Source organism: Sturnus vulgaris, chromosome 5 (genome assembly GCF_052056855.1).
Source record: "Sturnus vulgaris isolate bStuVul1 chromosome 5, bStuVul1.hap1, whole genome shotgun sequence".
NCBI lineage: Eukaryota > Metazoa > Chordata > Aves > Passeriformes > Sturnidae > Sturnus > Sturnus vulgaris.
In genome coordinates, this window is record NC_142247.1 from 3077106 (window position 1) to 3104869 (window position 27764).

General features: G+C 45.8%; 2 protein-coding genes and 1 long non-coding RNA gene across 26 annotated transcripts in view; 2 read left to right on the forward strand and 1 right to left on the reverse strand.

Annotated features, from left to right (window-relative positions):
• The window catches only part of MICAL3 (microtubule associated monooxygenase, calponin and LIM domain containing 3), a 171824-nt gene extending 166694 nt beyond the window's left edge, over window positions 1-5130 (forward strand). For all 23 annotated transcript variants that reach the window (XM_088164556.1, XM_088164577.1, XM_088164554.1 and 20 more), the window contains 2 exons: window positions 107-180; window positions 265-5130. In XM_088164556.1, coding sequence (XP_088020682.1) covers window positions 107-180; window positions 265-449 — 259 coding nt within the window. In that variant the 3' untranslated portion in view covers window positions 450-5130. The remainder of the gene's footprint in view (window positions 1-106; window positions 181-264) is intronic.
• On the reverse strand, window positions 4971-9855 carry LOC148223508 (uncharacterized). Its single transcript, XR_015803630.1, has 3 exons — window positions 8687-9855; window positions 7430-7485; window positions 4971-5092 (listed from the first exon to the last, which is right to left on the reverse strand). It is a non-coding gene; the product is annotated as an uncharacterized LOC148223508 (long non-coding RNA).
• BID (BH3 interacting domain death agonist) lies at window positions 8599-27551 on the forward strand. Of its 2 annotated transcripts, none has more exons than XM_014870052.2 (6): window positions 8599-8675; window positions 20967-21035; window positions 22881-23079; window positions 24357-24499; window positions 25333-25536; window positions 26673-27551. In XM_014870052.2, exons 2-6 carry the CDS (start codon window positions 21027-21029, stop codon window positions 26682-26684), a joined length of 567 nt encoding a protein of 188 aa, XP_014725538.1. In that variant the 5' UTR covers window positions 8599-8675; window positions 20967-21026; the 3' UTR covers window positions 26685-27551. The 2 variants fall into 2 exon arrangements, with proteins under 2 accessions (XP_014725538.1, XP_088020706.1); XM_088164580.1 differs by having other exon boundaries at window positions 22881-23070.
• The last annotated feature ends 213 nt before the right edge of the window (window positions 27552-27764 follow it).

Genomic DNA, 27764 nt, shown 5'->3' on the forward strand with positions numbered 1-27764 from the left:
TACACAGCAGATATCTAGAGAGGGAGCAAAAATTGAGAAAATATGAAGCAATGTATGCAGTATTTTAATATACCTGAACCTTGGGTTTCTGCTCTTTTCCTTTCAGTGCTCGGGAGCTAGAACTGGAAGACAGGCAGAGTCGACTGCAGCAGGAACTCCGTGAGAGGATGGCAGTAGAAGGTGAGAGCAAAAGGGAATATTTCATGGATTGTATGTGTGTATTTCTAGCGTTGTGTTTGCTGATAGTTTTTGATATCTCTGTAGATCATCTGAAGACAGATGAGGAGCTCTCAGAGGAGAAGAGGATCCTGAATGAAATGCTTGAAGTAGTGGAGCAGAGAGATTCCCTTGTGGCTCTCCTTGAGGAGCAGCGGCTTCGAGAAAAAGAAGAAGACAAGGACCTGGAGGCAGTCATGCTTTCCAAAGGTTTTAGCTTGAACTGGTCCTGAGCTTAACACGTTTACCTCTGCTGATCTGTGCTGTCCAGTTGGCCTACCCTGAGTTTGCCAGAATTACATGGATAGGAAGAAGTTGAAGGGGAAACCTCCGAAGGGTCCAACAGCATGCAGGGATTTGGTTTGAAGCACTCAGAAGCCTTTTCATAAATGTGTGGGTTCCAGAAGCTTAAGTTTTACATGTCTGCAAGCCAAGTTGAAGAAATGAGTTGAGACTGTGGAGTCTCCTTGAGGTCCCATACGATGGACCATATTTTGTGTGTGTGGTAGGAGGGAGGGGGGTATAATCCATGTGTGGGGAAGGAGGTTAAGGGAAGAAGTACCCTTAACTACATTGGATTTAAGGCAGTCCATTCCTTTCCCGTTTTTACTACACCAGTTCTAATAAAAAGGAGGGAAGTGGCAACCCTTCCTGAAAAACCACAGCAACCTGTAGCAGTGGAGTCAGCTGTCCAAGAGAGCTCCAGAAGCCCAGGGCAACACCTTCTTTGCTTTAGTCTTCCTCCCCACCAAAGAAACCTGCAGTTGATCCTTATGCATGGATACGAAGAAATACAAGACAGAGAAGATATTGCTATGTGTGATGGAACTCTCTGCCTCTTGGTTTTTGGAGAGAAGTGGGCATCAGTGGACTCTTTCCCTACCTTAGCCTCCTAAATCTTCTTGTGGTGAACAAGGGGAGCAGAAGAGAGAGGGAAGATGCCCATCTGCTTTGCTACACACTGGAGAGACAGCTACTGCTGGCCTTAGTCTTCATGGCCACAGCTCAGAGACTGGTGGGCTTCCTGGTTTTGTTTTTGTGACTGTTTTGACACTGGAAAATACTGCTGTGGGACAGTGGTAAGTGTGTGCTGGGGCAGGGATGTTCCCAGGCAGCATTCCTTGGTTATTAGGCCCCTAAGAGGGAGAAGCCCTTAAGTGACTGAACCACCATTAAGACTTTTCAGTGTTTTTATTTTTTTTTTCCTCTGTATTTTGTTTTTGCACATTGGAAACAAAGCTTAAGACCTGCCTGGGCCCTCAGTCACTTTGACCCTTTTATGTCAATTAACTTATTTTTTTAATACTTGAAAGAAGATTCATTTTTGTATCTTTTAGGAAAAAAATGGACGAGTGATGGGTGTGTGTGCCTGCTGCATCCTACAACTTCCACTTCAAAATTACTGGACGTTGTTACCTGTGGCTATTTATTAGTGTTCTTATTAATAATTTGATTGTTACACATATTTGATTGTGGAGGGAGTGTTTTAACTCTGTTAGAGAAAGACACTACTGCGGATTAGTCCCTGCTTCACAGCAAGGGCAGCCTTTATGTACCCATGGATGCATCCTGCCCTAGGAGTTTTCCTCTATGAAAAAATCCTGTGCACTCATGGAGTTTAAGAATCTATTTGTGTTCTTAGTGTCCTTTTCTTCCACATCCCAGATTCTCTCTTTTGGACTAACAAACCTATATTTATTTAAATTTTACATTTTTATAACAAGAAAGCCAGAACTGTGAGGTAGCAATATCCCATATGTCTCTTCCTCACTGAAAGAGGGGATCCTCACAGTTACAGTTCGAGGGATTTCCATGCAAACAAAAATAGCACATTTCCTGCTGCATCTATTGGAAGAAGCTCCTTTTGGCCCAGTTAGTGAATCTGCTGCTTTTCAGCCAGGAGGGTCCTGACTGTAACCACATGACAACTGATGAGCAGGATATGCACTGAGCAGCTCAGCACCATTCCCTGTGGGACAGACTCCCTGGGCAAAGCGTGTCCTTAACTTACTCTGCAGAGCTGAAACAGCACCGTGCACTGGGGATGCATCCCATCCATCACATGATGTGTCCAAAGGGTTTCCCTCCTTGGGATGCTGACTGTGTTCTTTTCCTGTTAAAGAAGTACCAAGCCTGCGTTGTGACATCTTTGACAACGTGTCCCGTTCCCAAGCACATTTGTACAGAGCACTGACTCTTCCAGCTTGAATTGACACTGCCAGTGTGAGGCACCCCAGCAGGGCTGAACATCCTTCAGTCCTTTTGCCCTGGCACAGAAGTTTGCATGGTTTCTTTTTGTTGGCTCTTTACCTCCTTCAGAGGGATCTCCTGTAAACCAAGGTCTATGATTTGAATTCACCTCTGACTTGGGAGAATGCCCCAGGCTGAGGGAGAATGGGTAGGAGTGTCCATGGGGACTGAGCAGTGCTGGTTGCTAACTGTGGAAACACGTGTTTTCCACCCAAAGAGTTCTCCCTTTATTCCACCTAGTGTTTTATGCTAAGGCATTACTAATTAAATCCAGATACTCGTGAAACCAAGCAGACAGGCAGGCAGCTGCAGTTGCTACTTCATAACTGTGTGTGTTTAGCAAGTGGTACCTGCCATATCGGCATCCCAGAGTGTTGGCTTTACCAGCAGGATGTCCAACAAACAGAATTCCCTCCTGTTTGCTGGTGCAGGGCCTCCTGCCCAAGTCAAACTGGCAATGGTAATTTACACAGTTTGAGGGGGCCAGTGGAAACTGGAGTGCAGGAAGAGGCAAGAAAGATGGAAAGTTTACTGTAAATTGACTCGTGCAGAGAATCAGTCCATTTTATAGTGCACTGGGTATATGGACCACATCTAACTTGGAACAAAAGGTCATTGAATGTGAGCTGTAGAACAGAAAAAAGTCCTGAAGAAGAAACACCGGATGGTTTCATTTCCCTTTCGTGCTAAGGGAGATCTTTGCAATGTTGAAGAGTGAGATTGAGGGTGTAATACCTTATTGCACAGAAAACCCACATATCCTAGCCCTAAAATCTTTGGGTTGTGCTGAAGGCCTCCAGCAGCGATAATGAAAACGAAGAGCTAACATCGCACTCACAAAAGGGAATATTAAGAGGCCTTTTTATATCAAAATGGTTGTAAAAGGCACAACTTGTTATTTGCTGTTCAGTTGCACTTTAAGAATATGACTTGCATATCAGATAGTGGGTTTTTTTACTCTGAATCTTTTTAATTCAAATTTTGTATTTTTAAAGCTGAAGAAGGCTCTTACTGAGCACAAGATTCCTCATTTGTATCCGAATCCGAGCAGGACGTTTGTAGCTCTTTGTGCTGCCCGACTCAGCAGCAGTGACTCAGCCATGTGCATTCAATGACGTGTGTCCATCTCCTGTGTGAGGAGAGCCGAGAGACCCTCAGCTCCCGAGATGTGGGCATGCAGGGGTGGCTGGCTGTGCCCAGGTGCCATGGTCCTGACCCGGGGCTGCCCACTTCATCCTGGCAGCAGGTGGGAAGAGAGCCGAGCTTGGAACCTGAGCCGTGTTCGTTTAGAAATGGGCACACTGAGGATGGGGCAAGCACTTCAGCCCCCTTCGGGGAAGGGAGGGGAACACCAGCTCCTGGAAGGAAACTTCCAAGAGGCAAATGGAGGTGGGGGAGTGAGGACTGCCAGAACAACCAATCTGCTGTTTTCACAGTACCTTTTTTTTTTTTAACTGTTCTGTTCCTTTTAACCATATTCTCATTAAAAGTCACAACTGGCTGTAAAATTCTGAGCTTCAGAAAACTAATGTGTGGGGAGGTGACAAGACATTTCAGCTCCAACTTTTCAGACATATTCCTTCTTTCAGTTAACCAATACCCCCTGGTCTCACTAGGGCATGTTATAAACTGCATTGCTGAACATATTTTAGAGCAAACCGCAGGTTTTAAAAGTCTGTCCTTCTCTCTCTCTGTCTCTGCATTTTCTGTAAATATTTGTTTGTATGTAAAGGCACCAGTGGATCCTTGGGGTGCTCCCACGGTCAAGAATCTGAGTTTTGTGCAATGCCTAGGCCTCTGTTAGAACACGGTGCTTGCGTAGAGCTAGTCACCACATTTGTGTGCACTCTGGTGGGTTTTAATATTTTTATACATCCTAATCCTGAATGTTATGAAATATTCTAAGTGGTCTAGACAGCATGATCTAGAGCAGCCAGCAGTTCCCTTTTGTGAGCAGCTACACCTTTTTTGGTTAACATTCTTCTAAAATGAGTTTTCCATTAAGTGTTTACACCACACACCAGTGGGTTGAGAGAGGTGTTGCATTGTAAAATCTCCCGTGTACAAACTGAAAAGCTGCATTGGGAATTTCAGTTGTCACTGTCTGCAAGGAAGAGAGCTCTAAAGCTCTAAGTACTAAAAACCAGCCTGTATATAGTTCACAAATAGATCGCTGGCTGTCGACCTTTGCAAAATAACAGAGATGAGAAGCTTTCCAAAAGTTCCTGCTTTTGGATTGTTCAAGGACTGCTTGGCAGGTACTAGGCAGGGTAGCAGGCAGATGCAGGTGTGAAGGGAAGGATGCCATGTTCTGATGGCACTGCAGTAATTTAAATACTCTGTATCTGTGGGTGCATGCATGTGTGTGTGTGAAGTCTAATCCAGGCAAAGGGAGTTTGCCTTGGCATCTTCCCTTTTGTATGAACGTGAACTCTGATATTCAGATTGTTCAAGGCTTTTACGGTTGGCATGTATGGAGCGTTAACAGAAAAGCAAATACCCTACCTGTACAAAACCAACTCTGTTCCAGCCTGTTTTCTTCTATTTGGTTGTGTTTTATCGTTTGTTTTTATGCACACTTGCTTCATTGGTGTTGAGATTTTAGCACCTCAGATGGCCAACTGAACTAAAAAAAAAAAAAATAAAGTCATTAATTATTTTTTATTTTTTGTTGGTGGCGCTATACTTTATTTCCTCTGTTGTCACTTCCTTGGTTGATGATTGATGAGGACCTGAGAAAAGGTGATCTAGAGATAAATCTGGGTGTTAAAGGGCATGGCTTCAATTTCTCTTTTGCTGGCTCATTCTCAGCCACTGAATGAATTATCCAATGCAAAGAAATGAGTGATACACCCCCACATGTACATATTCTACATTGTTTCTTCAGATTCTTAGTGAAGAGAAGTTACAGTAAATAGCCAAGAAGGGATGAAGGTAATATAAATTGGGTTGTAGAAACTAGAATTTCATTTTTGTAGCTGAAGCTCACTTCCTCAGATTGGAGTGGTAGGCTGAACAGCTGATGCTGGTGTAGCAGGATTCAGTAAATTAATTCTTAATGGCAGAATGACTGAACAGTTCTGAACAGAGTCAGCCTCTCTGCTGACTTCTTTGAAATTTTTTTTTTTTTTTTAAGAAGCAGAAGTTTCACACAGGATGATGGGGGAAATCAAAGCCGGGGAAATCCCAAACAATGTGTTTCATTTTTTTGCTCACTCAACTGTTTTCAAAAACAAAGGATAAACCCTGGTGTTTCTATGGTGGCGTGATGAAAGGAAACCTATCAGTGCAGCAAGAGGGATGGCAGGCCTCGGATTTCCCCTTGCCTGGAGGCTGGGCCAGCAGGCTGTGCTGCAGGAGGTGGCAGGAATGACAGCACTGGCTGCTTTATTTGTGCAGCTCAGTAGGGCAGCAGCTCCTTGAGTACGTTTCAAACCTTAAAATTCTTCCTGTTCTTTTGGTCTCTCACTCCCAAATAGTAGCGGGAATAAAAACAGTAATGGGAGAAAGCTTTTGTAAAAAAAAAAAAAATAAAAGTAGGAATGAGAAAAATCCCAGGGGTGGGGCATCTTTCTGCTGTCAAAAAGCCAGGCCATGAGGATTTGTCACTTGATGCCAAAAGAAAAATGAAGTTTCTGGAAAGCAACTGCTGGACTGTGGGACACAGGAGGCTGGCTCACATCCACAGCTGAGGAGACCAGTCTTGCAACATTTCATCATGGCTTTTTAAGTTACACTGCAAATTTGTTAGTCCTCAATCCCAATTAGGAACAAAGACATTCTGCTGTTTTATAAACTGTGGATGGAACAACGGATCTAGGAAGAAATTTATCTGTTGCTAGCTTGGGCAAAAACCTATGCTGGCCCTCCAAGACGAGTGCTCCTGCACAGATTAGCTTCGCGTGTCTAAGAAATTGCACCAGAAAAAGACCCTCTAACAAGTAAACCCCGCCCCAGGAGCCCAGCCTGGTGGCAGCTGCTGTTTTTCTTTTCCCTTGATAATGACAGTAGCCTTTAGAAGCGTCTGAAGAATGCCACCTTTCCACAGGTGGCATTCCATGCCCATGAAGCTGCCTCGCCCACTCTGGGTTGTTCCCCTTGGCGCAGAACCACAGCCCCTCCCCAGCTCTTTGCCTTCCGTGCAGAGGTGAGGAACAGCACGGAATAACTGAGGTGGGAGGGTGAATGTTCCTTCTGCTCTCAGGAGCACAGGAGGAAGGTTGTCAGTGGGCTCATTCAGAAGTATGCAAAGCCTGTTTCTGGCAGCAGCAGATATATTTTATCTTATACAGCCTTCCTGACTGTACTCGGCCTGGTTAAAGACAATGAATGTAACTTGTCAGGAAAAATAACTAAGGGAAAGTCATGCCTACAACCCCCTGCCACTCTGGCTTCCCTCACGTTTTATAGGGTTTTTTTGAGAAGTCCTCACCATCAGTGCTGTGACAGCAATTGCTACATTAGCAATTGCATTTTTAAGTCCCACGTATTGGAGAATGCAAACTTAATCCTGTAGGGATTCTACCTGGCTACACATCTCTTAAAAATTCCAGCAGGTCCTGCCTGAGTGTATCTTCCTGCTGTAAATCCTAAGCATCAGTAGCAACGGAGCAGTTACCAGAAAAACGACCCTACAGGTGGCAATGGGTGAAAGCAACAATGCTGGCATGTGACTGCATCTCCTTCTGGAGCCACAGGGAAGAAGGGGCCTCTTCATTTTATAGATATTATGCATCATTATATAGATTTATGCTTCATTTTATAGATATTACTTGATGGGTACGATGAAGAGTTGCGTCTTTCCTTAGCCTGCATCTTTTACACAGCACTCAAAATAAGGAACAAAAAACCTCCCTGCTCCAGAAACCAGCTCCAGAAAAAGTACTCGGGTTGCCTTGGCACCTTGGGAAGAGTGTGAGGGCCTGCAGATATCAGGAAAGTAGATAAACTAGTATTTCCTCACCTGCTGAGTGTGTGGTGGTTTTCTGCGTGTCTCAAGTGCAGGAATCACATGACTTTCTGTAAGCAAAAGATAGTATCTCCGTTTTATTATTCACATGTTCTGTACAAATATATAACTCATTACTCAGAAAACAGAAATAGAAAGATATAAAGAGCCTCAAAGCTATTTCTCAAAAAGAAAACCAAACCCCACACTTTGTGCAGAAAGGAGAGAGGGACAGTGCTGACTTTACAGGACAAAGCTAAACAGTTTGAGGAAACAGAAACTTCAGTTCCCTGAAATTTTAACACCATTCCTTGCAGGAAGACACCCGGTGGGTTGACCAACATGACTCAAACCTGAATCAGAATTGATTCAGTTTGTTTTGGAGAATCCCAGCAACTTTAAAAAGCACCCTTGGCACACCTCATGGGGCCATCCAAAGCCTGAGCGTGGCACCGTCACTGGCCATGTTAGGAAGGACACCCGTACTGAATACCAGCTAAGCATTGCTCTAAATAGAGCTATGTTGAACTGTAAGTCTATATTAAATAGGAATTAGTTGAAGTAGGACTGTATTACTAGACTTGAAAGGAGGTTGTAGCAAGGTGGGGGCTGGTGTCTTCTCCCAGGAAACAAGTGAGAGAATGAGAGCACCAAATCTTAAATAGCACCAGGGGAGGTTCGGGTTGAACACTGGGAGTAGTTTCTTCACAGAAAGGTGATTAGAGATTGGCGTGAGCTGCCCAGGGAGTGGTGGTGTCACTGTCCCTGGAAGTGTTTAAGGAAAGGCTGTATGTGGCACCGAGTGCCATGGTTTGTGTGGTCACAGGATGGAGCCTATGATCTCAGAGGTCTTTTCCAACCTAATTAGTTTTGTGACTCTGTGATTTTAAGCCCCTAAAACGATTTTAAGCGAAAAACCTGCATTCATCTGGCAGGGAGAGAAGTAACTATAAATGAGGTGCGAGGAGCCTTTGGCCAAGCAGCACCAGCAGGTCGGCACCCATCAGCCTTCCAGATCTCGGATGGCTGTCGGGATTCGGGATTCGGGGCCGGGGCGGATCCCGAGGCCCGGCGCGATTCCCGGGAGGATCCCCGAGCCCTCACGCCCTCAGCCCGCGCGGCCGCTGGGCCGGGCCCACACCGAGCGCGTGCCGCGCGTTCCCCCCCGTTCCCCCCCGTGGGGCGGGGCCGGCCCGGCCCAGCGGTCAAATAGCGCGGCGGGGAGCGCCGAACGCTGCAGAGCGGCAGTTCCGTCGTGCCGGTGAGTGTTACCTGTGGTTCCTCGGGATCGGTTCGGTGGGGACACGGCGTCGGGCGTGAAGCTCGCGGGTTGTGCATGGGCGGCGTCGCGGGCGCGCCTCGGGGCTCGGCGCTGCGCGGGCCCGCCCGGGAAGCGCCGGTGCAGCTGTGGCGAGGTCGGGCCCGTCGGCTCCTGGGCCGCGGGGCATCAGCGCCGGGCCGGAGGTGCCGGCTGCAGCTCGCAGCCCTCCAAGCCTGTTTGGGTGCAGTGACCCCAAGGGGCTCCGTGTGCGCGTTCTGCTTTCTTTTCTGAGCGCTGGAAACTCCTCCGCCTCCCGGCCGATCTCGCGGTTCCTTTCTGCCCGCCGAAACCGGCCTCGCGTTTCAGCGGTGCGGTTGTTTGTTCCTTTGCTCGGTTTGCTGCTCAGCCGCTGTCCCGCTCGTCCCTCCTCGCCTGTGCTGGGAGGGATGGCCCCGCTCTGCCATCGGCTCCGGCCCCTCTGCTGCTGCTTCCCCCGGCGGGATCGAGCGGCTCCGCGCCTCCCCCTCTTCCCTGGCCTCCCTCCCGCTCAGGTGCTATTTCATAAAACCGCAGCAAGTTCTCTTTGCCTTTGGACTGTGTGGTAAAGTGCAGCCATCTCGCCCTCAATTTCTAGTGAGAGTTGTTAGACACGAGCGGTGTTGGCTGGGCAGGGGAGAGGAAGGAGTTAACCCTGTAGTGGCGACTCCAGAGGGACGAGCGCTTGCCTCAGCCTTCCAGCAGCAGAGGGATGTGGGAGTGGCAGCTCCAGCAAGGAAGCGAGGCGAGAAAAGATTTCTAAAAGTAGCGCTAACAGTTTTTTAGGAAGAGTCGATGATTGATACAGGCGAGTCAATTCAGGGTGAGCTTTTCTGTCCTTGCCTGCCCCAAAGCTGCAGGTGTCTGTGGCTGCCTGTTGAGGTGTCCCTTTGTTTCCCGTGAGCAGCGCTCACATTCCCCGTGACACACGGATGTGTTGGCTGGAGCAGGACACTGGCAGTGTGTGAAGTGGAAGTGAAGGGAGTGAGCAGCTCTCCTTCCTTAAAGAGTATTTCTGTAAGTTATATGCTCTGGTGATGTACCAGTGGAGTGACAGTGGCTCGGAAGCTGGTGGGTTTGGTGAGGGGGAGATGTTCTTATCTTTTTTTAAACAATATTATTTTGTAGCTTTAATTAAAAAAAAAAAAAGGTGTAGTGCCTCAGAGTTATTTAAATAACTCAAGTCTTCATTCAGAAAGTCAATGCTTATTTCAGAAATGGTGAGCTTTTCTTTATGTCTCTGGGCCATAATCTCGTCATGAGATACTTGTTATCTGTTCAAAACGGTTAAAGTGTTTGTTGGAGGAAAGAGCAAAGTGATTCCCCGACAGGAAATTATTTTTGAAATTTTTGTTTTGGTTTGTTTTTTTGGTAAAGGACTTTTTGCAAAAGTCCACCTGTGAGGAAGAGTGGTTTTTGTTCTGTTATAACTTCTTGTCACTAATCAGACTGAAACTGTTTTCACCTGCCTGTGGAAGCATAACATCTTAAAAGGTGTTATTTAAAAAGAAGGGGTTTTCTGTGTGGGGGTTTTTCTTTCCTCTCTTTTGCAACCTCTTTACATGAGTTTAGTGCTGTTCAGTGTCTTCTTTAGGATAACTTTGCAACAGGTATTCCTGGAGATCTTTTCTGTGCCACTGGTGTTACACAGAAACATTGGGGAAATGCATTGTATAAAAAGTAGCATTCTAGCACTCTAGATTTCTGCAACCTCTCTCTTCCCATTTTCTTGTCTTCCTTTTTAGGCCTCTTGTCTTTCATTAGAGGTAGCTGGCAGGGCTACCCACTGAGGCAAAACACTTCGACTGTGCAGAGTGTAACAGGTGATGGTAAACCTTGTGGATAGGCTGCCCTGTACCAAGGCAGGCTGGTGTGAAAAACCTCCCCTTCTGATTTGTCAGCGCCTTCTTGTTTGCACCTGGTGACATTTGCTGAATTTAGGAAGAAAAAATGTGACTAATTTTTTTTGTTAGGTGGTTTTGTTGGGTTCCTGCCCTCCCAGTTTCTTAAAACCAGATTAGGCCAGCTGAGACTGCGAGTTGAGGTCAGTCTCTCACTGCACAGGCAGCACAGCAGTGTCACACTGCACCAGGGCTGCCTGTGCAAACCTGCAGGCTGTGCTCCCGGGATCTGGGCATGCCTGAACCCACAACCGGGACACTACACCTCTGGATAATGTCAGGGCCTTGTAAAGGTGCTCAGTGTGGCTTTTTATTTTTATTAGATCCCAAACTAGTAAGAACTGTGATAGATAATTAGGGGATTACATGGGCTCTGTGTGTGTATTCGCTGAACACTCTCATCTGAGGTCATTCATGCCGTGTTTCCCTATATTGTGTTTGTGTTTTTCCTGTGTAACAGGATAACAAGAGTCATCCACGCTCAGCAGGAGTCTGAGGAGGAGCTGACAGATCAAATAGTTTTTTGTTTTTCTTTCTGTAATAGAATGAAAATATTTAGAGTAGAAGCAGGTAGACACATAAATCTAGTGACTGTCACCTTTGGAGACCTTCCTGGAGCAGCCTGGTGCTTGGAAGTCATTGGATGGGGAAGAAGGGACCGTCTCTAACTCTGAACAAGTTTCTGTTCCTGGTGCAAAGGACTGCTGGTGTGACTGTGGAGGAGCAGTCTGAGCGTTCTGGTTCCTTGACAAAGCAGCTCCTTTGGCCTGTGGGTATGAACTCCTCAGCAGGACACAGCCAGCCTGGTCTGCGGTTTCTGTGTTGAGGGGAATTTGTACAGATGGGCAGGTTTCATTTTCATTGCTTAGCAGTTCCCAGATGAGTGAAAGAGCAGAATTTCTTATAAGTTTTGGGTTGGTTTTTTGGGGCGTTTTTTTCTCAAGGAGCCGTCTTCTCCTTTTTTTCTTGGCATGCTGTGGCTTTTTGTCTGTGTCAGATTACAAGAGTTTTGGGGGCTGGAATTACCTGCATATCTGTGCACTGTGCAAAGCCAAATATGTGAAAGTATTTCTAATTAGTGAGTGGAGCTTGTGATTTAGCCGAAGGTGCAAAACTCTTGGAAGTCTGAGCCCCTTTTTGTTTTGGATGGCTTTGCTTGGGGTTGGAGGAGCTTGCAGGGGGCTGAGTTCAGCTTTAATTAAAGCTTATCAGTAATTATTATTATGTGCATAGGTGGTCCCTTCCTCAGAGATTTTACAAGTTTGATTTTTTTTTTTTTTTTTACCCAGACAAGATAGGAAGGATATAGGGAAATGAGGGGTAAAATGTATTAAAAAATGCTGAGTCACAGTATTCAGTGTCATTCTTTAGGTTTGGTAGCAATCTGTTAAGCTTCTGTGATTGCCTTGATTTGTACCAGATGTCTGGAGTGAATCATGTCCTGACATCCTGCTGTTGCCCAATCTGCACTTGGAACAGGAAGAGAACAGGACTCTGGAGCTGCCAGTGGTGTAGATTTGGCACCTCCTTCCACCTGGCTGGGGTGTCAGGGATTTCTTCCTGTGTGCTTTGTGAAGCAGTTGCTCATTGCAGAGCACAGGACTGTGTTGATGTCCTCTTCACGCCCTTCTTGGCAACAGCTGCTCCAAGAATCCTTCAGCCCCTTCCCCTTGAGTTAGCCCCGTGGCTGGAACATTGTTAGCACTGCTTTGGGCACTTGGTGACTTCTGATCCTGATCCAGTCTGCTGTTTTCCCTGTCCCTTTGCATCACCATGGCCCTGCTTGGAGGTGCTACTTGGGCCTGTGGGCTTTGGCTGGACTGGCCTTGCTGGCAAACATGAGGAAATCCCTTCATGCATTCTGGGAATTCTGCTTTTTCTCTCACAAGAGGACAGTGCCATTGTGGCTTTAGGCTCCTCCTACCTCAGTAGCTCCCTCCCCACTTTCCTTTAAACTCTAAGAAATTTTATTCAGCTTCACTGAAGTATGAGCAGGGGAACTGGACAGTGTGTGCAGTCATGGCTCACATGGACGTTGGATTTTTGTTTAAATGTCTGCAAACCTGCTCTATTTCCTGGTAAAATGCTGTGACTGACCTTTGGCCAGTTTGCAGTGCTCTTACTACTATTTATAGAATGGGCAATACCCAAGTCTCTCAAATATTTTGGGCTATTTCCTTCATCTTTAAAAGACACATGTTCCTTGGTAAGTATAGCTTCTGGTTGTTCAGTGTAATTGGTATAATACATTTAGATTGACAGCCACACAAAACAAATCCACTTAGGTCAGCAGTTGCTGTGTTTTGGGTTTGTAAGCTCTTCCTGTGTTTCAACATCAGCCTGTTCCTCCTAAAGTAGAACTGAAAGCAAAATGGTTTTGCTTTGTTTCATGCAGAGTCATGTGTTTTCTCTTACAAGAACAGACACTTTTTCACAGCTAAGAGAGGCTGTAAGTGTTGAGTGGAAGAAGTAATGTGCTGAGGTATCTCCTGTTTGCCTGGCACTAGGAAATATGTACTCCTGCAGGCATCTATTTGCAATTTTCCTGTCACAGTTCTCAAATGGCTCCTGGAGCGTTTCTCTGAGAGGGAGTATTTTCTTAGCTCTGTATTGTTGTGAAAGGTGTTTAAAAGGGATGATACGTTATTTTCTGCTTGCAGTGTATGTAGTGCTCTTGTCAAATGGCTTTGATCAGGGTGATGAATGCTGCTTTGAGTTATAATAATTTTTGGCTGTCTGGTTTGATGCACAACGTTCTTTTTAAGGTCCTTGAGGATTTCTGGGCTCCTGTCATAAGAGATTCCTTCAAGATTATCTTGATTTTTTTTTTAATATATTTTTGTACCTGCTTCATCAGTTTAACTGTCATGATGGGAATGGAGGTTGCAGTGCAGCACAGTGGGAGAAGGGAATCAAAGGATCTGTGTCAGACTTTGCTTCTGGGGATCTTCTCTGGCTGTCTGTGCTGGTGCACAGTTGTTTCATTAAAGTGAGGAGCATAAGACTTTTATGTCTCTGATATACCGGGTGTTTAGGAAAAGCTGTCAAATATTAACACAGGGTTGTGGATGCTCTCGGAGCACATGAGCATGCAGCTGTGAAGATTTGTCTTTGTACCCCTTCCTCTAGAAATGCTCTGGGTGTTTTTATGTTGAATGTTTAGAGTCTGAGAGGGTGAGCAAGCTCCACTGAAGACATTCTGGGGAATACCAGCTGTAAGATTCCCTTGTCCAGTAAATTGTGCAGTGCATTGAATTGTTGCACCCTGGATGCCATCCTGGCTGTTGCATCAGCACCTTTGTTTTAGCTAAGCAGGGAGCTCCCAAAGTGCTGAAGTGTTGTTATTTGGATGTGTAATTTCTGATGGGCCGCTCTGATCCAGTATTTAAACTTCATGCTGAAACATCTTTACAGCTTCTCTTTGTTCCAGAAGGCAGTGCAGCAGATACTCCTGGTGCTTACCAGTCTAGAGAGGGAGTTCTTGCCTACTCATATGGCCTGAAAGGCAGAGGGAATGCTGCTGTTAGGGGCCACCTGTGTCCATAAAACTGTCTTTTAAAATTATTTTCTTTAATTACTTCTGACCAGTTTCTTGCTTTGCTCATCTAACTTGCCAGTCAGGCAAAGGAAAAACAGATTTACATTCCTCTTTACTGTTGGCATTAGCTGTGAAATGCATCCAAATTGAAAAATTACATTCCTGATTTTCTGATTTATGGCTGGCACATGCCATGCTATTTCCTAATTCATGTTGATGTTGTTAATACAGAACAGTAGTACATGTATTAAAACTAAAATCGGGAGGATTGCCTGTAGGTGGCATGGCAGTTCTTGTATCCAGTCTCACTTTCTGAGGTCTTATGACTGGCAGAGCCTGTCCAAGTGGCACCTGCAACTCTCGGAGCACTGTTGAGAGTTGAGAGCAAGCACTGAGGCTGTGTCTGCTGCAGGAACTGAGCACTTTGTCACTGCTCCAGTGCAAAAGCAGCTTTGCCAAAGTGCAGGGGTCCAGTACCTATGGCCCAGCTGGGGCGTGCTCTAAATCCAGGAGCAAGTCTTGCATTTCTCTGGTTGGACACTGTCACTTGCACATCACCAGTGATGGCTGCAGTTTGTCCCAGTGCTGCCTGCTCTCAGTCTGTTTGGCCTTCCTTGATAATGTCAAAACACTGGAACTGTGCTTCCTCAGTGCTTCCTGCCTTTCCATCATTTCTAGGAGGATAAGAACTGCTTGCACATGCACTGTGCCGTTATAGCAAGGGTCTGTTGCAGCTGCTGGGCTGAAATAGTTAGATTTTGAACAGGAAGTTAGCCCTGTAAAGACCAGCAGTCTTGTGTGGTGGTGGTGATGGTGCCTTTTCATCACGGTTTGCTGAGGAAAGATGATTTTCCTAACTTTACCGAGAAGGTGAAGTGCAGGATGACCTTACCAGGCTGGATTTCCTTTACCCAACAGCAGAGGGGAAAAACTCAGCCCAGTGCCAGATCCAGGAAACTGCCTGCACTCTGTTAGCCAAGATCCAAGTCCTGCCCTTGCCTCTTAGGTGTGGCTATGCCCAAAACATGGAGATGTGGAAATTCTCTTTGGTTCTAGCTGTAGTTAACTGAATTCAAATTCCAGCTGCAGACTTCTTGCTGACTCAGTTTAATCTCAGCTGTGTCTGTAGGCTGACTGCCAAAGAATAAAGTGTTGTCGTGCTGCCTCTGTCACTGATCTGATACAGAAACCACACTAATGAAAATTTCCTGCCTACCTGTTTTTTTAGAGCATTAGTAATTTGACAGTGCTCCTTCTTGCTCATTCATGTGCTGCGTGGGGACTGATCACCAAAGCTTTTTGAGCCAAATGACTTCCTAAGAAGTCAAAAAGTACTGCCCCGATAACCAGAAGATTGCTGCATGTCATCATGAAAAGGCAAAAGACCTTCAAGAACTTAAATTTCTATCAAAAAGGCCAACTGACACCTTTATAGAATTGTCTCTAATAATTAGAGTTTTTCTTCTAAAAAGGATGATTAAGCCCCCTTTAAACAAAGAATGCAACGTGTTTCTAAGCCAAGATAGACAGCTGAGAGTGCTTGGTGTCCAGACTGGGATGATAATTCTGTACTAAAGCAACTAAAGAACCAAAGGTAAAAATGCCCCATCTAAGGCAGTAGTAAGTATTCAGCATGTTTTGCATCAAAAATATGAGGAATAAATGGCTTTGTGTTGGTGCTGGGTTATGTTTTCCCTTGCTGGAGAGGTTGGTAGTGGCATTATTTGCATCCTAAAGAAGATGAAAGGAAGAGAAACAAAAGCTGAAAACCTCAAGGAATCCACTGTCCTGCTTAGGAGTATCAGGGAGAGGTTGTCCTGGCTGGATTTTAGGTAATCTCATGATTCCTGACTAACAGGAGCCAAGCAAATAAACTGCAACTGACTGGGGGAGGAGGCGTGTCCTGTTCTGGGCCACTGAGCTGATGGTGTTTCCAGTCATGCTCCTCATGGCTTGTCAGTTTTGCCACTTCCAAAATAAGCTCTTGATGTTGCATCCTCCCTCAGAGGCAATGGGTGGAAAATACCCTTAGTTTGTTTGGTAGCAGTGTTGCCTGTGGCAGGGAAAGTGCTGACAGTCTCCAAGCCAATAGCTTTGGTGTTAACCAGATGTACCAAACCATCCTTTAGTTCCACAGTTGTGTGTGTGTGCATCCATACATGCTCCTTGTTGAGCCCATCCTTCCCCTCTTACACATTGCAATATCTCTGTTCTCCCACCACCCTCCTTCTTTTCCAAAGCCTAGAAGCAAATTCTACTTTAAGAGTGATTCTCAAATGAGGTAAAATCCTGGAGTGTTCTAAACACTGTTACAGGCTGGTGAATCCTTTGCAGAGCAAGGAGCAATGGGGGCAGGTTTCCTGTGGTAATGGCAAGATCCTATTTACTCATCTCAGCACTGTGGGTTTTCCACACCAACAAGATCTCTTCCCTGGGCTGTTTAGTTCCTTTTGGGTTTACGGGCTAGAAGCAGAGTGGCTTTTGGTGACTTTGGGCTCTGTGATGTGGTATTTGCTTACACTCTCAGAGACCTGAAGTGCTGTAGACAACAGAGGCACAGCTCAGAATATCCTCAGGTAAGGAACTTCTTAAGTCTGATCCTGTTTCTCTTGATTTTCCGGTAATGACTGGTTATGTAAAGTAGTTGTGCCTTTGGCAAGTTCTCATGAAGACAGTAAAATTGAGTGGTTGTGGTTTGATATGTGGATTTAAAATGTCAGAATATATCAAATACTTGGTTTCCCTGCCTGTAAAATGATGCCCTTGCTTTGTAAAAAGTTGTGTAGCTCAACAATGAAACGTCTGCCTACAGGACATGTAAGTGCCACCAGGTGCAGGAAGGGACAAATAAAACATTGTTTTATTTATTTCAATAATGATGTCATCCTGACTGCCACACCCAAAGTTCTTACCTTTCAGCTGCCACACAGGGAAAGCAATGCTCAGGTTGGAAGTTCTTGACTTTGCCAATGACTGATACTTTATTGCAGTTTCTGCTTTGGAGATTTTAATTGCTCTTAACTCAAACGTGAGACATAAACATCCTGACAGCTCACACAATGGGTCCATTGACCCACAGCATCAGTCCCAGTAACTCCCAGGCTGAGCTGTGAGGAGAGGTGAAGGATCTGAGGGGAAGTGATGGAAGCAGAGACATTGTGGGGTGGCTTCTTTTCTGAGTAGTCTTGAAGATGTAGCACAAGTGTGGAGGTGAAAACTGATTTTTAGGGTTGCTTAGCAGTGCTGCAGGGATTCTGGAACCTGCAGCCCTGAGAGCTGTGGGGAGTTCCCCCAGCAGGTAACCACAGTGTAATGCAATATATGAGGCTTTTCCTTTGGATTCCCCCTCACTGCATGGTGTGGGAGAGGGGCATGGGGTGCCAATTGTCTTGCAGTCCTACTTTTCCCTCTTTTCCACCCTACAAACTTGCAGTGCCATCTCTCCTTAAGGCCTGGGTCAGGGGGTTCTGGCCCTGCATGCTCTTGCCTCTGGTGATGCCACCTCTTCTTGGTGGACTGCAGGTGGGAAAAGCTCTTCTGGTGAGTTTCTTGTGAGATTTAAAAGATAATGCAGCTTGGGGATGAGAGGGAGAAACAGAAGATGGGACACCAGACCTGAAGGAGCTGTGTTGTTGGAGAGCAGTAAGTACCATCCCTCAGGGTCTACTCAGCCCCATCTAGAGCCTGACTGCCTTGGAGGAAGCATCCACGAGTTCACTTGTGAAAAGTCACAAAATTCATTTGTGAAACCTGCTGTGTGTGGGTGGAAAGGTCTTTCCTACTGCACTGACAGGCTGCTGCTGGATGTGCTTCTCTAAATGTAATTGTTTTCTTACCATATGGCTCTCCACAGCCCTGCATCCCATACAGTGTTGAGTTGGAATGAACATGCCCTACACTGATTCTGTAGAACTGATTTAAGGTTCTTAAACTTGTGCTTAAAGTGCCTCCTTCATTTTTTTGTAAGAAAGAGGGAAAGAACAGGTCTGAAAAACTGGTTGTAGTCTTATGTGTTGAACGCTTCAAGGCATTTAGTGATTTCTCAGAAGTAGCTAATTTCTCACAAAGAAATGTGAGCTTCTCACAAAGCTCATTTGTCTAATGAGCAAATTGAAGTAAGAAATTAATAATGTATTTAAATTAGTTGGTGTTTCAATTAAAATATCATATTCTGTAAAAACTCATTCCAAGATTTCAGCAGCCCTAAAGCAGCCTTAGCAAATGATCTAGTTTGACTCTGAATATGTGTGCAGATAGTGTTTGTACCCTTTATCCATCTTTTCTCCTTCTCAACTAAAGATTCTTTTTACCCAATATAAGGTAACCTTTTTCCCTCCACCAGAAAGAGTCTTAATCAAAATCTAAAACTACCAGGATTCCAAAATCTTAATGGTTAAAAAATTTGGGTGATATCTGCATGATTGCATTTGACTGTTTGAGGTTTGGTTTTTCGGTTGGTTTTTTTTTTTTTTTTTTTTTTTTGAGATTCCAGTAAGAAACTTGATTTCTCAGGAGGAACTTTGTGACTATCGAAGCTTTTGCATTGATTCAAAGTAGTGATGTAAAACTTGAGGTTCCTATAATTACTAGTTAACTAAAATAAAAAATAATTTGCCCTGTATTGTAGAAGTAGGGTTTTGGGGTGAGAGAAATCCTTTTTCCTCTTCTCTGGTGTGTTTTTGACCACCCAAGCAGAACTTTCTTAGCTGAGGGCAGATATTACCTTCAGGGGCATTCACTGTGTGGGTGGTCAATCTTTGGTTTAGGAACTTCAGTTTGTGGAGTTATGTTCAGGCTCCCTCATCTTCATTTTTTGCCATATTAGTACTTTGGAGTGTGATGGAACTCTTCATTATTCTGATTTTCTCTGCTCATGCGTAGGAGTAGACAACAAACCCACAAAATTGCTATTTGCAATTATGGTAGTTGACTTTTTAATGTGTCTGTTTTTGTGGACTTGGCCTGAGGAGTGTCTGTATCTCCACGGAGCTGATTTGATCCCTGAGGGAAGGGAAGAACCCACACGTGTTGTAGGTCTCTTTTCCCTGCACAGCCCCTGACATCTGCAGGTGCAGCAGGCACCTGGCAGGGCTGGAGCAGTCTGTGCCTCTTCATTTAAAGCAGAGTGGGAGAATTGCACTGAAAGGAAATGTTATCTCTAAAACCACAATGTGTGCAAACTGAGGCTTTACCTAACTTACAGAAATATTGCTTGTGTGGACAGCTCCTGAGGAGTTTGCACAGAGCCAAAGTCCTGCCATAGATTTAATTCCAAATCCCCACTTTCCTCTTAATCTCAGCATTCTGTTTTGAGTTTTCTAACCTGAATTAACATCTGTGTCTATTCCTGCAAAGTCAAGCCCAGAAGAAAGATCACCCTGACCTGTTTCAGAGCCCCCTGAGGTCCCAAAAGCAGGACAGAGGACTCTTTCCAGCCAGAACACTCCTTAGGGTAGAAGTGAGTAGCAGCAATAGGGATTCAAATGGAACAGAGGAAAATGCAAAGCAGCAAGGGTTAAGCCAAAGTGTTGTAGCTGTTAGTCTGACATAATTCCATGAAAAGAAGAGCTCATGGTTAAGAGGCTTCCTGTGGGCTGGTGTGTGTTTTCAGGCATATTTGAGATTGGGTTTTGGACTTGGACTTCTAAGAGCCTTTGAAAAGTTGGGAGATTGATGATCTCTTGAAATATGGCTCTGGTTTGCTTCAGAGTTGGAATTTCTTTTTGCTTTCACTTCCCTCTTTTCTACCAGCACACTTAGTTATTTAAAACACAGATGTGAGGGGTTGTTACCATGAAATAATTTATCACTAGCCCAGGTCTTTGATGGTTAGCAGGCCTTTTGTTTGGGTTCTTTAGTGCCCATTTTTGGTTAGAAGGTGCCTGTATAACAACCAGGTTATTGGCCTGGGTGAAGATGTTTGGTAGGGAGTGCCCGCTTTCAGCCAGGCCCTGCTCATCAAGAGTTGAACCAGAGACTTCTGTGTGCAGCCATGGGACTGTTGTGTGTAAGGCAGCAAAAGCAAGGTTCTGACCCACCCACCAGCTGCTCCTGGCAGGATGAGGAAGGAGCACTGTGCTCCTGCATCCTACACCTTTGTAAGGGAGAGAGGGAGGCTCCCCTGTGCCCTCCCTTGCTGGGTGCTCTTCCCCTGGCTCTGTCCTGCTTTCTCCCTTCTTCCTAGCAAGCCTCCCTGGAGGCTTAGCAGAGTTGCACTCATGTGACTGGAAGCCTCTGCTGGCACTTGATCCAACCTTCCCCATCACAGATATTTGTTGGGAAGTATTGAAATGAGCCTGAGTATCCATGTGGATCTCTTGCATGGAGGGTGGGGAGAGGCACCCTTGAGGCCCTGTGGATGTGTAGCAATGTCAGCTGTTTTTTTCATTTCAGAGTATTCTGCTGTGCATGCAGACCCATCAGCTCACCTGCTCTCAGGAGTTCCTCTCTGATCACCCTGCTCTTCATTCCAGCCTCTGGCTCCATGGAGGGTTGTCCCACCTGTCCCCAACAGCAGCTCCTGGCTTTAAAGCCCTGTTTGTAGGTTGTGCCACTCCCCTGTCTGGCACATCTGTGGCAGGAAGGAGATTTGTGCCTCTCATTCACAGGGCCCTTCTCACTGAGACAATTTTGGTTTCCTCAGCCCTTTTTCATGACTGATGGTGTGTGATGGGCAGCTCTCTCCAGAAGTAGAAATATACATCACTAAAAAGGACATTTACTATGAGTCATGGCCAGACTCATAAGTACAGCTGCAAGATGTGGATTTATGGGAATTTTGTTCCTTTCACATTTTTCTTTTTTGCTCTTTCACAGGACGAGGATTTCTGACCTGAAGCAGAGGGTGACCCGAGCTGCTCTGTCCCTGAATCCATCATGGAACAGGTTGGAGTCAAACATATCTGAAGTCAGCTGTTCACAGTGTATAGTGGTTCCCTGGTACACTTGTCCTGAGATACTTTGAAGGGGGCTAAGTCTCACTGTTGTCTCGTGGCCTTCTTGAATTTCCCAGAACTTCTGCAGTGTTCCTGGCACTGCTCTGAATACACGAAAGTGAATGGAACCAGTTAAGTTGCAAGCTGCTTCCTTGCAGCTCTCAGTGTGGCTTCCCCTTAGGACTGCAGGCTGGAGATGTAGTTATGTAAGAGACTATAATGTTTATTGATAAAGCTACAAACTGCTAAAACTAATAAAGGAATGGGCACAGCCCTGTGATCAATGCAGTGCATTGGTTTGTGCAATGTTAAACACAATTATGATGCTGTTACTTGGCTCATTTTAATCTTACACATAGAACTGAAATGTCTGTCATCTTCCCCCAGCTCATGTTAGGTTACAACTCTAACCCCCTACTCTGCCCTCCCACAAGCCTTTTGAGCATAATATGATTTTAAAATGTATCAGTGATAAACCTAAGGAGCAGTCCAGCAGGCTCTTGCAGGGATTGCCACTGGTGCCCCAGTGAGCTCAGGTCACCAGGTGACCTGCACTGCTGTCTGTAAACGTGCATGCTCAGATCATGGAAGATGTGCCTTCTGTTCATTGCTGATCATGTACTTCATTTTCCATTTGTTTCCATTTCTGAGCTCTGCATTTTGTTGACTTTGTTCCTCCTTTTGTCTGCCCAGTCAGATATGGTTATGTCAAGGCTTTGCAAGTTTCCACTCCCCAAAACTACCTTTCAGTTACTAATTTCATTCTGGTTGCATATTGTTGGCATAACAAGCCATTCTTCTTTAACTATTTTTCTTCTCCCTAGATAAAATTAAGCCTAAGTATTTTCTTACAGGCAGACCATCTGCATACCAGAGTAAGGATTTTCTTTGTTACTTTATTTCTGTGCTTACACCACATTCTGCTCTCTTACCTGTTTAACTAAAATTTTTTGAGAGTCTCCTGGTTTTCTGGAGGCCTTAGTTGGTTATGAAGCCTGGTGTTCCAGTGGGGCCTCTTTTTCCCATCAGTCTGCCTGCCTCATGGACCTCCTCAACCTGATGAATTGGGGCACTCTGTGCTGCCTTGCTTGAATGCTGCAGGTTGTGTGGCCATGGAGACTGCCCATGCCCATTTAATGGGGGTGAATGTGCCACTGAAGGTGACAATGATCTGCCATCTCATGTCACTTTTCTTGTGAACAGCTGCTTGGCTCTCTAGGAGGAGCTGAACAGGTTTATTATGGAACTGGTTCCTTTGAAGAGGGAGAAGAAATGTGAGCCTTGGGGGTTTTTGCAGGCTTATGCTCTTATCTGTATTTCCCACCTTGTTACTGCTCTGCTCTGATTACATGGAAGTGGGGAGCTGCTGCCTTCTTTATGCAAGTAGAATGCCCAGTTCCCAAATGCAGGGGTAAAACCTTTCCAAACACAGATGTCTGAGTAAGGGAAATGAATGGTTTTTGCTGAATACACAGCTGTTTCAGAAGAGGAGCTTGGATTGAGGTTGCTGCCATTTCCACAGCTGGAAATGTGAGGAGAGGCTGAGCTGGGTTTTCATCACCAGTTTGTAAGAGCAGAGCCTTCTGTCATTCACCATGGGACAGTCGTGTGTGGCTCCACACCCAGAAGTCAGTCTGTGTTTGCTGAGGCCTTGTGGACCCCCTGGCTGATGCTGTTCAGGGTGCACAGAGGAGGCCAGAGACCTGTTCAGGTTTGGAAAAAATGGTGCATGCCTAGATGCTTTGAATGGGACACTTTCTAAGCATGAGCTTAACATTGATTTCCTATGTCTCAGATGAATGGATCTCTTCAGATGGAGCAGGCACTGCTGTTCACCTTCCTGGAGGTATCCCCTGACTGTCAGTTCAGAGAGCAGCTGAAAAGCTACAGAGATTCCCTGCAAAAGCAACAGATGATAGTCTACCAATCAAGTGATGATGATGAGCTTCAGACCGATGGCAATCGGAGTGGCCACTTCCAGAACGGTGAGCTAGGTGAGCAGGCCTTTCTCCATCCCACAAGGCTCTCTGAACATGCTGCTTTTCTTTCCCCATCTCCTATCTTTGCCATTGTCTCTCTGAGGAGTAATGTTTTCTCTATTGAGAAACTTCACTGTGTGGCTGTTGGTGATGTTGGTTGGGAATTTAATACTTAGGTTAAGACAACTGGTGCTTAGTACTTTGTCTGTCCATGGATTTCTGGACCCCCTGTCACTGGGTTTTGTCTGCAGCACATCAGACAAGGGCACAAAGCTGGTACTGGTGATAGCTGCCTTCAAGGATTGTGATACTAAGCAGTTAAGTTAGGCCTCACACTGCTCCTCAGGTAGTATCAATACTTGGGCTAGGATCTTGGAACAGCTTGAGTTTTGGTACAGAGTGAATCCCTTTCTGCTCTATCAGTCTGGTGGAAACTTCCTCAAGTAGCTTCTGGTCCTGTTCCTGCTTTGCTAGCCATCTGCAGGGTGGCTACTGCCTCCAGTGTGTGTCAGCTGGCACATTGACCTTAACTGAAGCAGGGTGAGGAGGAACTGCTACAGTAAATAGCCCTCTCTCACACAAATTTGCATAGGTCTCATGCCAAAAGCAGGTAGGAAAAGATGTAAGGCTCTCAGCTGAAAATGGACAGATTCAGACTAGATGTAAGGAAGATTTTTACAATGAGGGTGGTAAAACACTGGCATAAGTTGCCCAAAGAGGTGCTGGATGCCTCACCCCTGGAAACATTCAAGGTCAGTTTGAACTGGGGCTTTGAGCAATCCAATCTAGTAGAAGATGTGCCTGCACATTGCAGGGGGTTTGAATGAGATGGCCTTTCAAGGTCCCTTCCAACTCCAACTATTCTATGAGGTGCTGTATTTTAGATGGTGCTTAAGAGACAAATCCTGACAAGTCACTTAAATTCCAGAATCATTAGGTTGAAAAAAAAACCTTCAAGGTCATGCACAGCTTCCCCTCTCTGGGCAGGAGGTTAGCTGTAACTGTCCTGTTCAAATTTGGGTTGGAGATGTTCTAACATGCCCTGAAGTGATATTTTTTTTTTTGGGCAGGGTGAGGCTGCACTTTACCTGAACTACAGATATAAACCTCTGTTTTCTACTATTTCTGCTAAGCAACCTGGGTGCACTTAAAGAAATTATGCTTAGACCGGTCATGAATACAATCAGAGATGGGAAGGAGGTTCCTAATGGAGATTAGCAAAATACTGTGACCTGTACTAAACCTGATCTGACTGCAGCCTATGAACTAAACTCTGCTCTTTGTGTTGGCAGAGGAGGCTTCAACAAATGAAGAAGTTATCCGGATCATTGCTGCTCGGCTCACTCAGATTGGAGACCAGTTTAATGAAGAAATCGAAGGAAGAGTAGTAGAGGACCTAGTGCAGCACTTTCGGAATGAGGCACTGTCTAAAGAGGTGAGAGAAAAGCAGCCTAATAAGCAGTTCTTTTAAATATTCTGCATCCTTCCTGCTGTGACTTGGAAGGCATCTGAAAATTCATCCCAAACACCTTTGAAGATTTGTTAGAGGTCATTCTGTGGCAGAAGTTAATGTGTAAATTGGGCTCCTTGGGCTCATCTCCTTTCTGCAGATGGTGAAACGGTGGTTGTGGAAAAGGACTGAATTTTGTGGCATTTTGTCCTTATTTTTATGGCCCCATGGCTTATCTTAGAAAATGAGCATCTGGCTAAGGCTTAGTTTTAGTACTTAAGATCTTTGGACTTTGGTGCTGAGTTCTGTATATCTGCTGACAATCATGAAGATAAAAATTGAACAGGTTAGTGACAGGAGCTTAACTTGTGCTTGTTACTGAGCACTGAAGAGACAGCAAGTCATATGACCCTTTTCTGGTGCTGAGAGTGTGTTCATAGGCACAGTTTTGGGAGTAGCAGTGGGTTTAGGCCTGGCTGGGTGACCTGCTGGGGGAGGGTTCTTTCTAGATGCAGTTGGCCCAGCATCTAACATGCCTTGCTGCTGTGCAAGAGCAGTAGAGTTTGAAGTCTCTTGTGTTAAAAAGGAAAAGAAAGATCTAATCCTTAGATAGCCTACATCTGGATCAAGGGCCATAGTTTTTTGGGGGTGTTTTTTTATTATGCAACAGCATGGCTGAGAAAAGGGGGAGCAGCATCCTGTGAAGTGTTACAAGCACGTCAGTTATTAGTACAGTCCTGGCAGACTGTGCTGAGACCCCTTTCTGTTGTTCTGAGCCCCAGCTGTTGCACTGAGATCCCTCTCTTCTTTCCATACAGGAGATAGCCCTGCACATGTCCAGGGTAGTGAAGGAGCTTCAAAGATCCATCCCCTTAGACATGGCACAGGAGAAGGCCATGTTGGTGCTAGCAATGGTCTTAACTAAGAAAATTTTGAATAGAGTGCCGTCCCTTCTGCAACGTGTCTTTAATGCCACTGTGAACTACATGAACCAGCAGTTCCACGAGGACATTGCTAGAATGGTGAGTGCTGTCATGCAGCTCTGTGGGAGTCACAGCCAGCCTTTTAGCTGTCCTGGGTTGTTCCCTGAGGGGTGGCTTAGCTCTGAACTGCTTGGGGCTGGTTTCCCTTTAGTGCTCTGCATGTTGGGCCAGAAGGTAATATCATCCCTGCAGAGCTCTGGAGTTGTATGCTTGAGGGGGTCATGTCACAGCTCCTGCTTGCCCCCCTCTTGCAGCAGCCGGTGAGTGCATTTGTTCTGTTGGGCAGAGAGAGTTGTGACTGCTCCTCTCGTCTCTGAAATCCCCTTGGGGAGCTGTACCAGTAAGATTCTGGTTAATGATTCTTTCATTCCCTCGGGGATGTAAAGCCTGACCTGAGCTCTACTGGCTTCATTTCCCTAATGTCTTGACCCTGAGGTCTCTGCTCTTGTCTTCCTCAGCTCCCCAGAGCTTGGGAGAACTGGAAGGGGAAAGGGATTGCTCCTGACAATTAACACTAGTAGAGGAACAATGAGAAATGGTCAATTCTGTTCTTGTTCTCTGTTGGCACTTGAGCAGAGGTGGGGAGGCTGTGCAGCTCGCGGGCAAGCCAGGCTGGAGGAGTCTGGGGAGGGGAGAGGATGCACACACTGTTGTTAAGACTCAGTGGTCCCTGAGAATGAGATTTGAGCAGGCAGGGCTGTGATCCTGCCCTGCTGTGAGGTAGAAGTGACACAGTTGTGCTGTGCTGCAGCCCTGTGGGACACTCCTGCACTGCAGCCTTGCCAGAGACAGTGTTGGCAGCAACTCATCCTGTCACTTTGTGTCACCCAGCACCCTGGGCACGGTGTCACTGTGCTGTGTCACTCAGCACTGCCCTTCCCTTCACTCAGTTTGGCTCCAGGGTGCTGAGTTATGCCAGAAATGGGTCACCCGTGTGAGACTGGCCCGTACTGCTGCCCCAGCTGGCTCGTGGCACCAAGGGCAGGGGGAGGGCTGGGCTGGGCCCCGGCGCTGTCCCAAACTGTCCCCGTGGGCCGTGTCCCTGCTGCTGGCACAGCGAGGAGCACGGCAGGTGGCAGTGTTGAACTCCTGGGCCGGTACGGGAACAGGGCAGGGCTCACCGCGGGACAACCCCACTGCTGTTAATAACTCCCCTTCTCTTTCTCTCCCTCCAGCTGGGTGAGTGAGCTCTCCAGCCCTGTTTGGATTCCTGAAGGCTTTCCTTGATGGATGAAGATCCAACTTGATTTAAATTTGGAGATACAGCTGTGAAAGCGATGGTGGAGCTTCATAGATAGGCTTTTGTAGACTAGCACAGCAGTAATAGTAGCATGAGCTGCCTGCCAGCTCTGCCAGTACCTGTAGGGAGTAGTGCTTGCCTCTCTCCTTTTATTTTTTTATTTTAGCAACAGACACCTTTGTGCAGAGACTGCCTTGTGCCTCAACAGGCCCAGTCCAGTGGGCACAGGGCCCGTCCTCTCAGTGTTTTTTTTTTTTTGGTTTTTTTTTTTAAGCAGCTGTAACGTTTTGCTTCAGTTATTAACTTCTCAGCACTGCTCCTGCAGCTGAGCCATGCTGAATGTTATTCCCAGGAAGGCCTCAGGCTATGGAATGGGTGGTTCATCAGCAGAATAATCAGAGGTGGGTGGGAATCAGGTCTAGATGAGAAGCTGGCAGCAAGAGGGAACAGAGCCCTCAGTGATAGAGGGGAGTGTGGCCAGAGGAGGGTGACATGAGGATAATTCAGTATCAATCACCATACACCCGAGTTTGCTTGAAAAATAAAAACTGAGGGCAAAACTGTAAAGAAAAGGGTAGGGTAGGCACAAGGCAAGTCCTTTTTGTGAATGCAACCTGGCTATACTTAAGAAAAAGTAGCATCATCTTGTAGTCACATCTCAGGTTGAACAAACTTGGACTCAGGTTGTTTGATACATAATTACACAAGGTGGCAAATGTATCACCCCTGAGCCAGCTCCCTCAGGACTTTTTTAAGTATGTAAATACTTTGTGGAGGTTTTTAACTTAAATAAAAATTTCATTTCTGATGGCCATCACAGCTCTGCAGACTTTGTTTCTACCTGACAATTTTTTGTGCAAGTACTCATGGCATTCTTCTAATTCACCATGGCTTATGATGCAGCTGGCAGAGACACTCTGGTCCTGTCCTTGTGCCTTGCATAAACAAGTTTCCTGTAAGTAAAACCACATCTTCTGGTGCCTGCACTAAAATGGGGAGAGGAGAAGCACAGAAGTAGTCCACACAT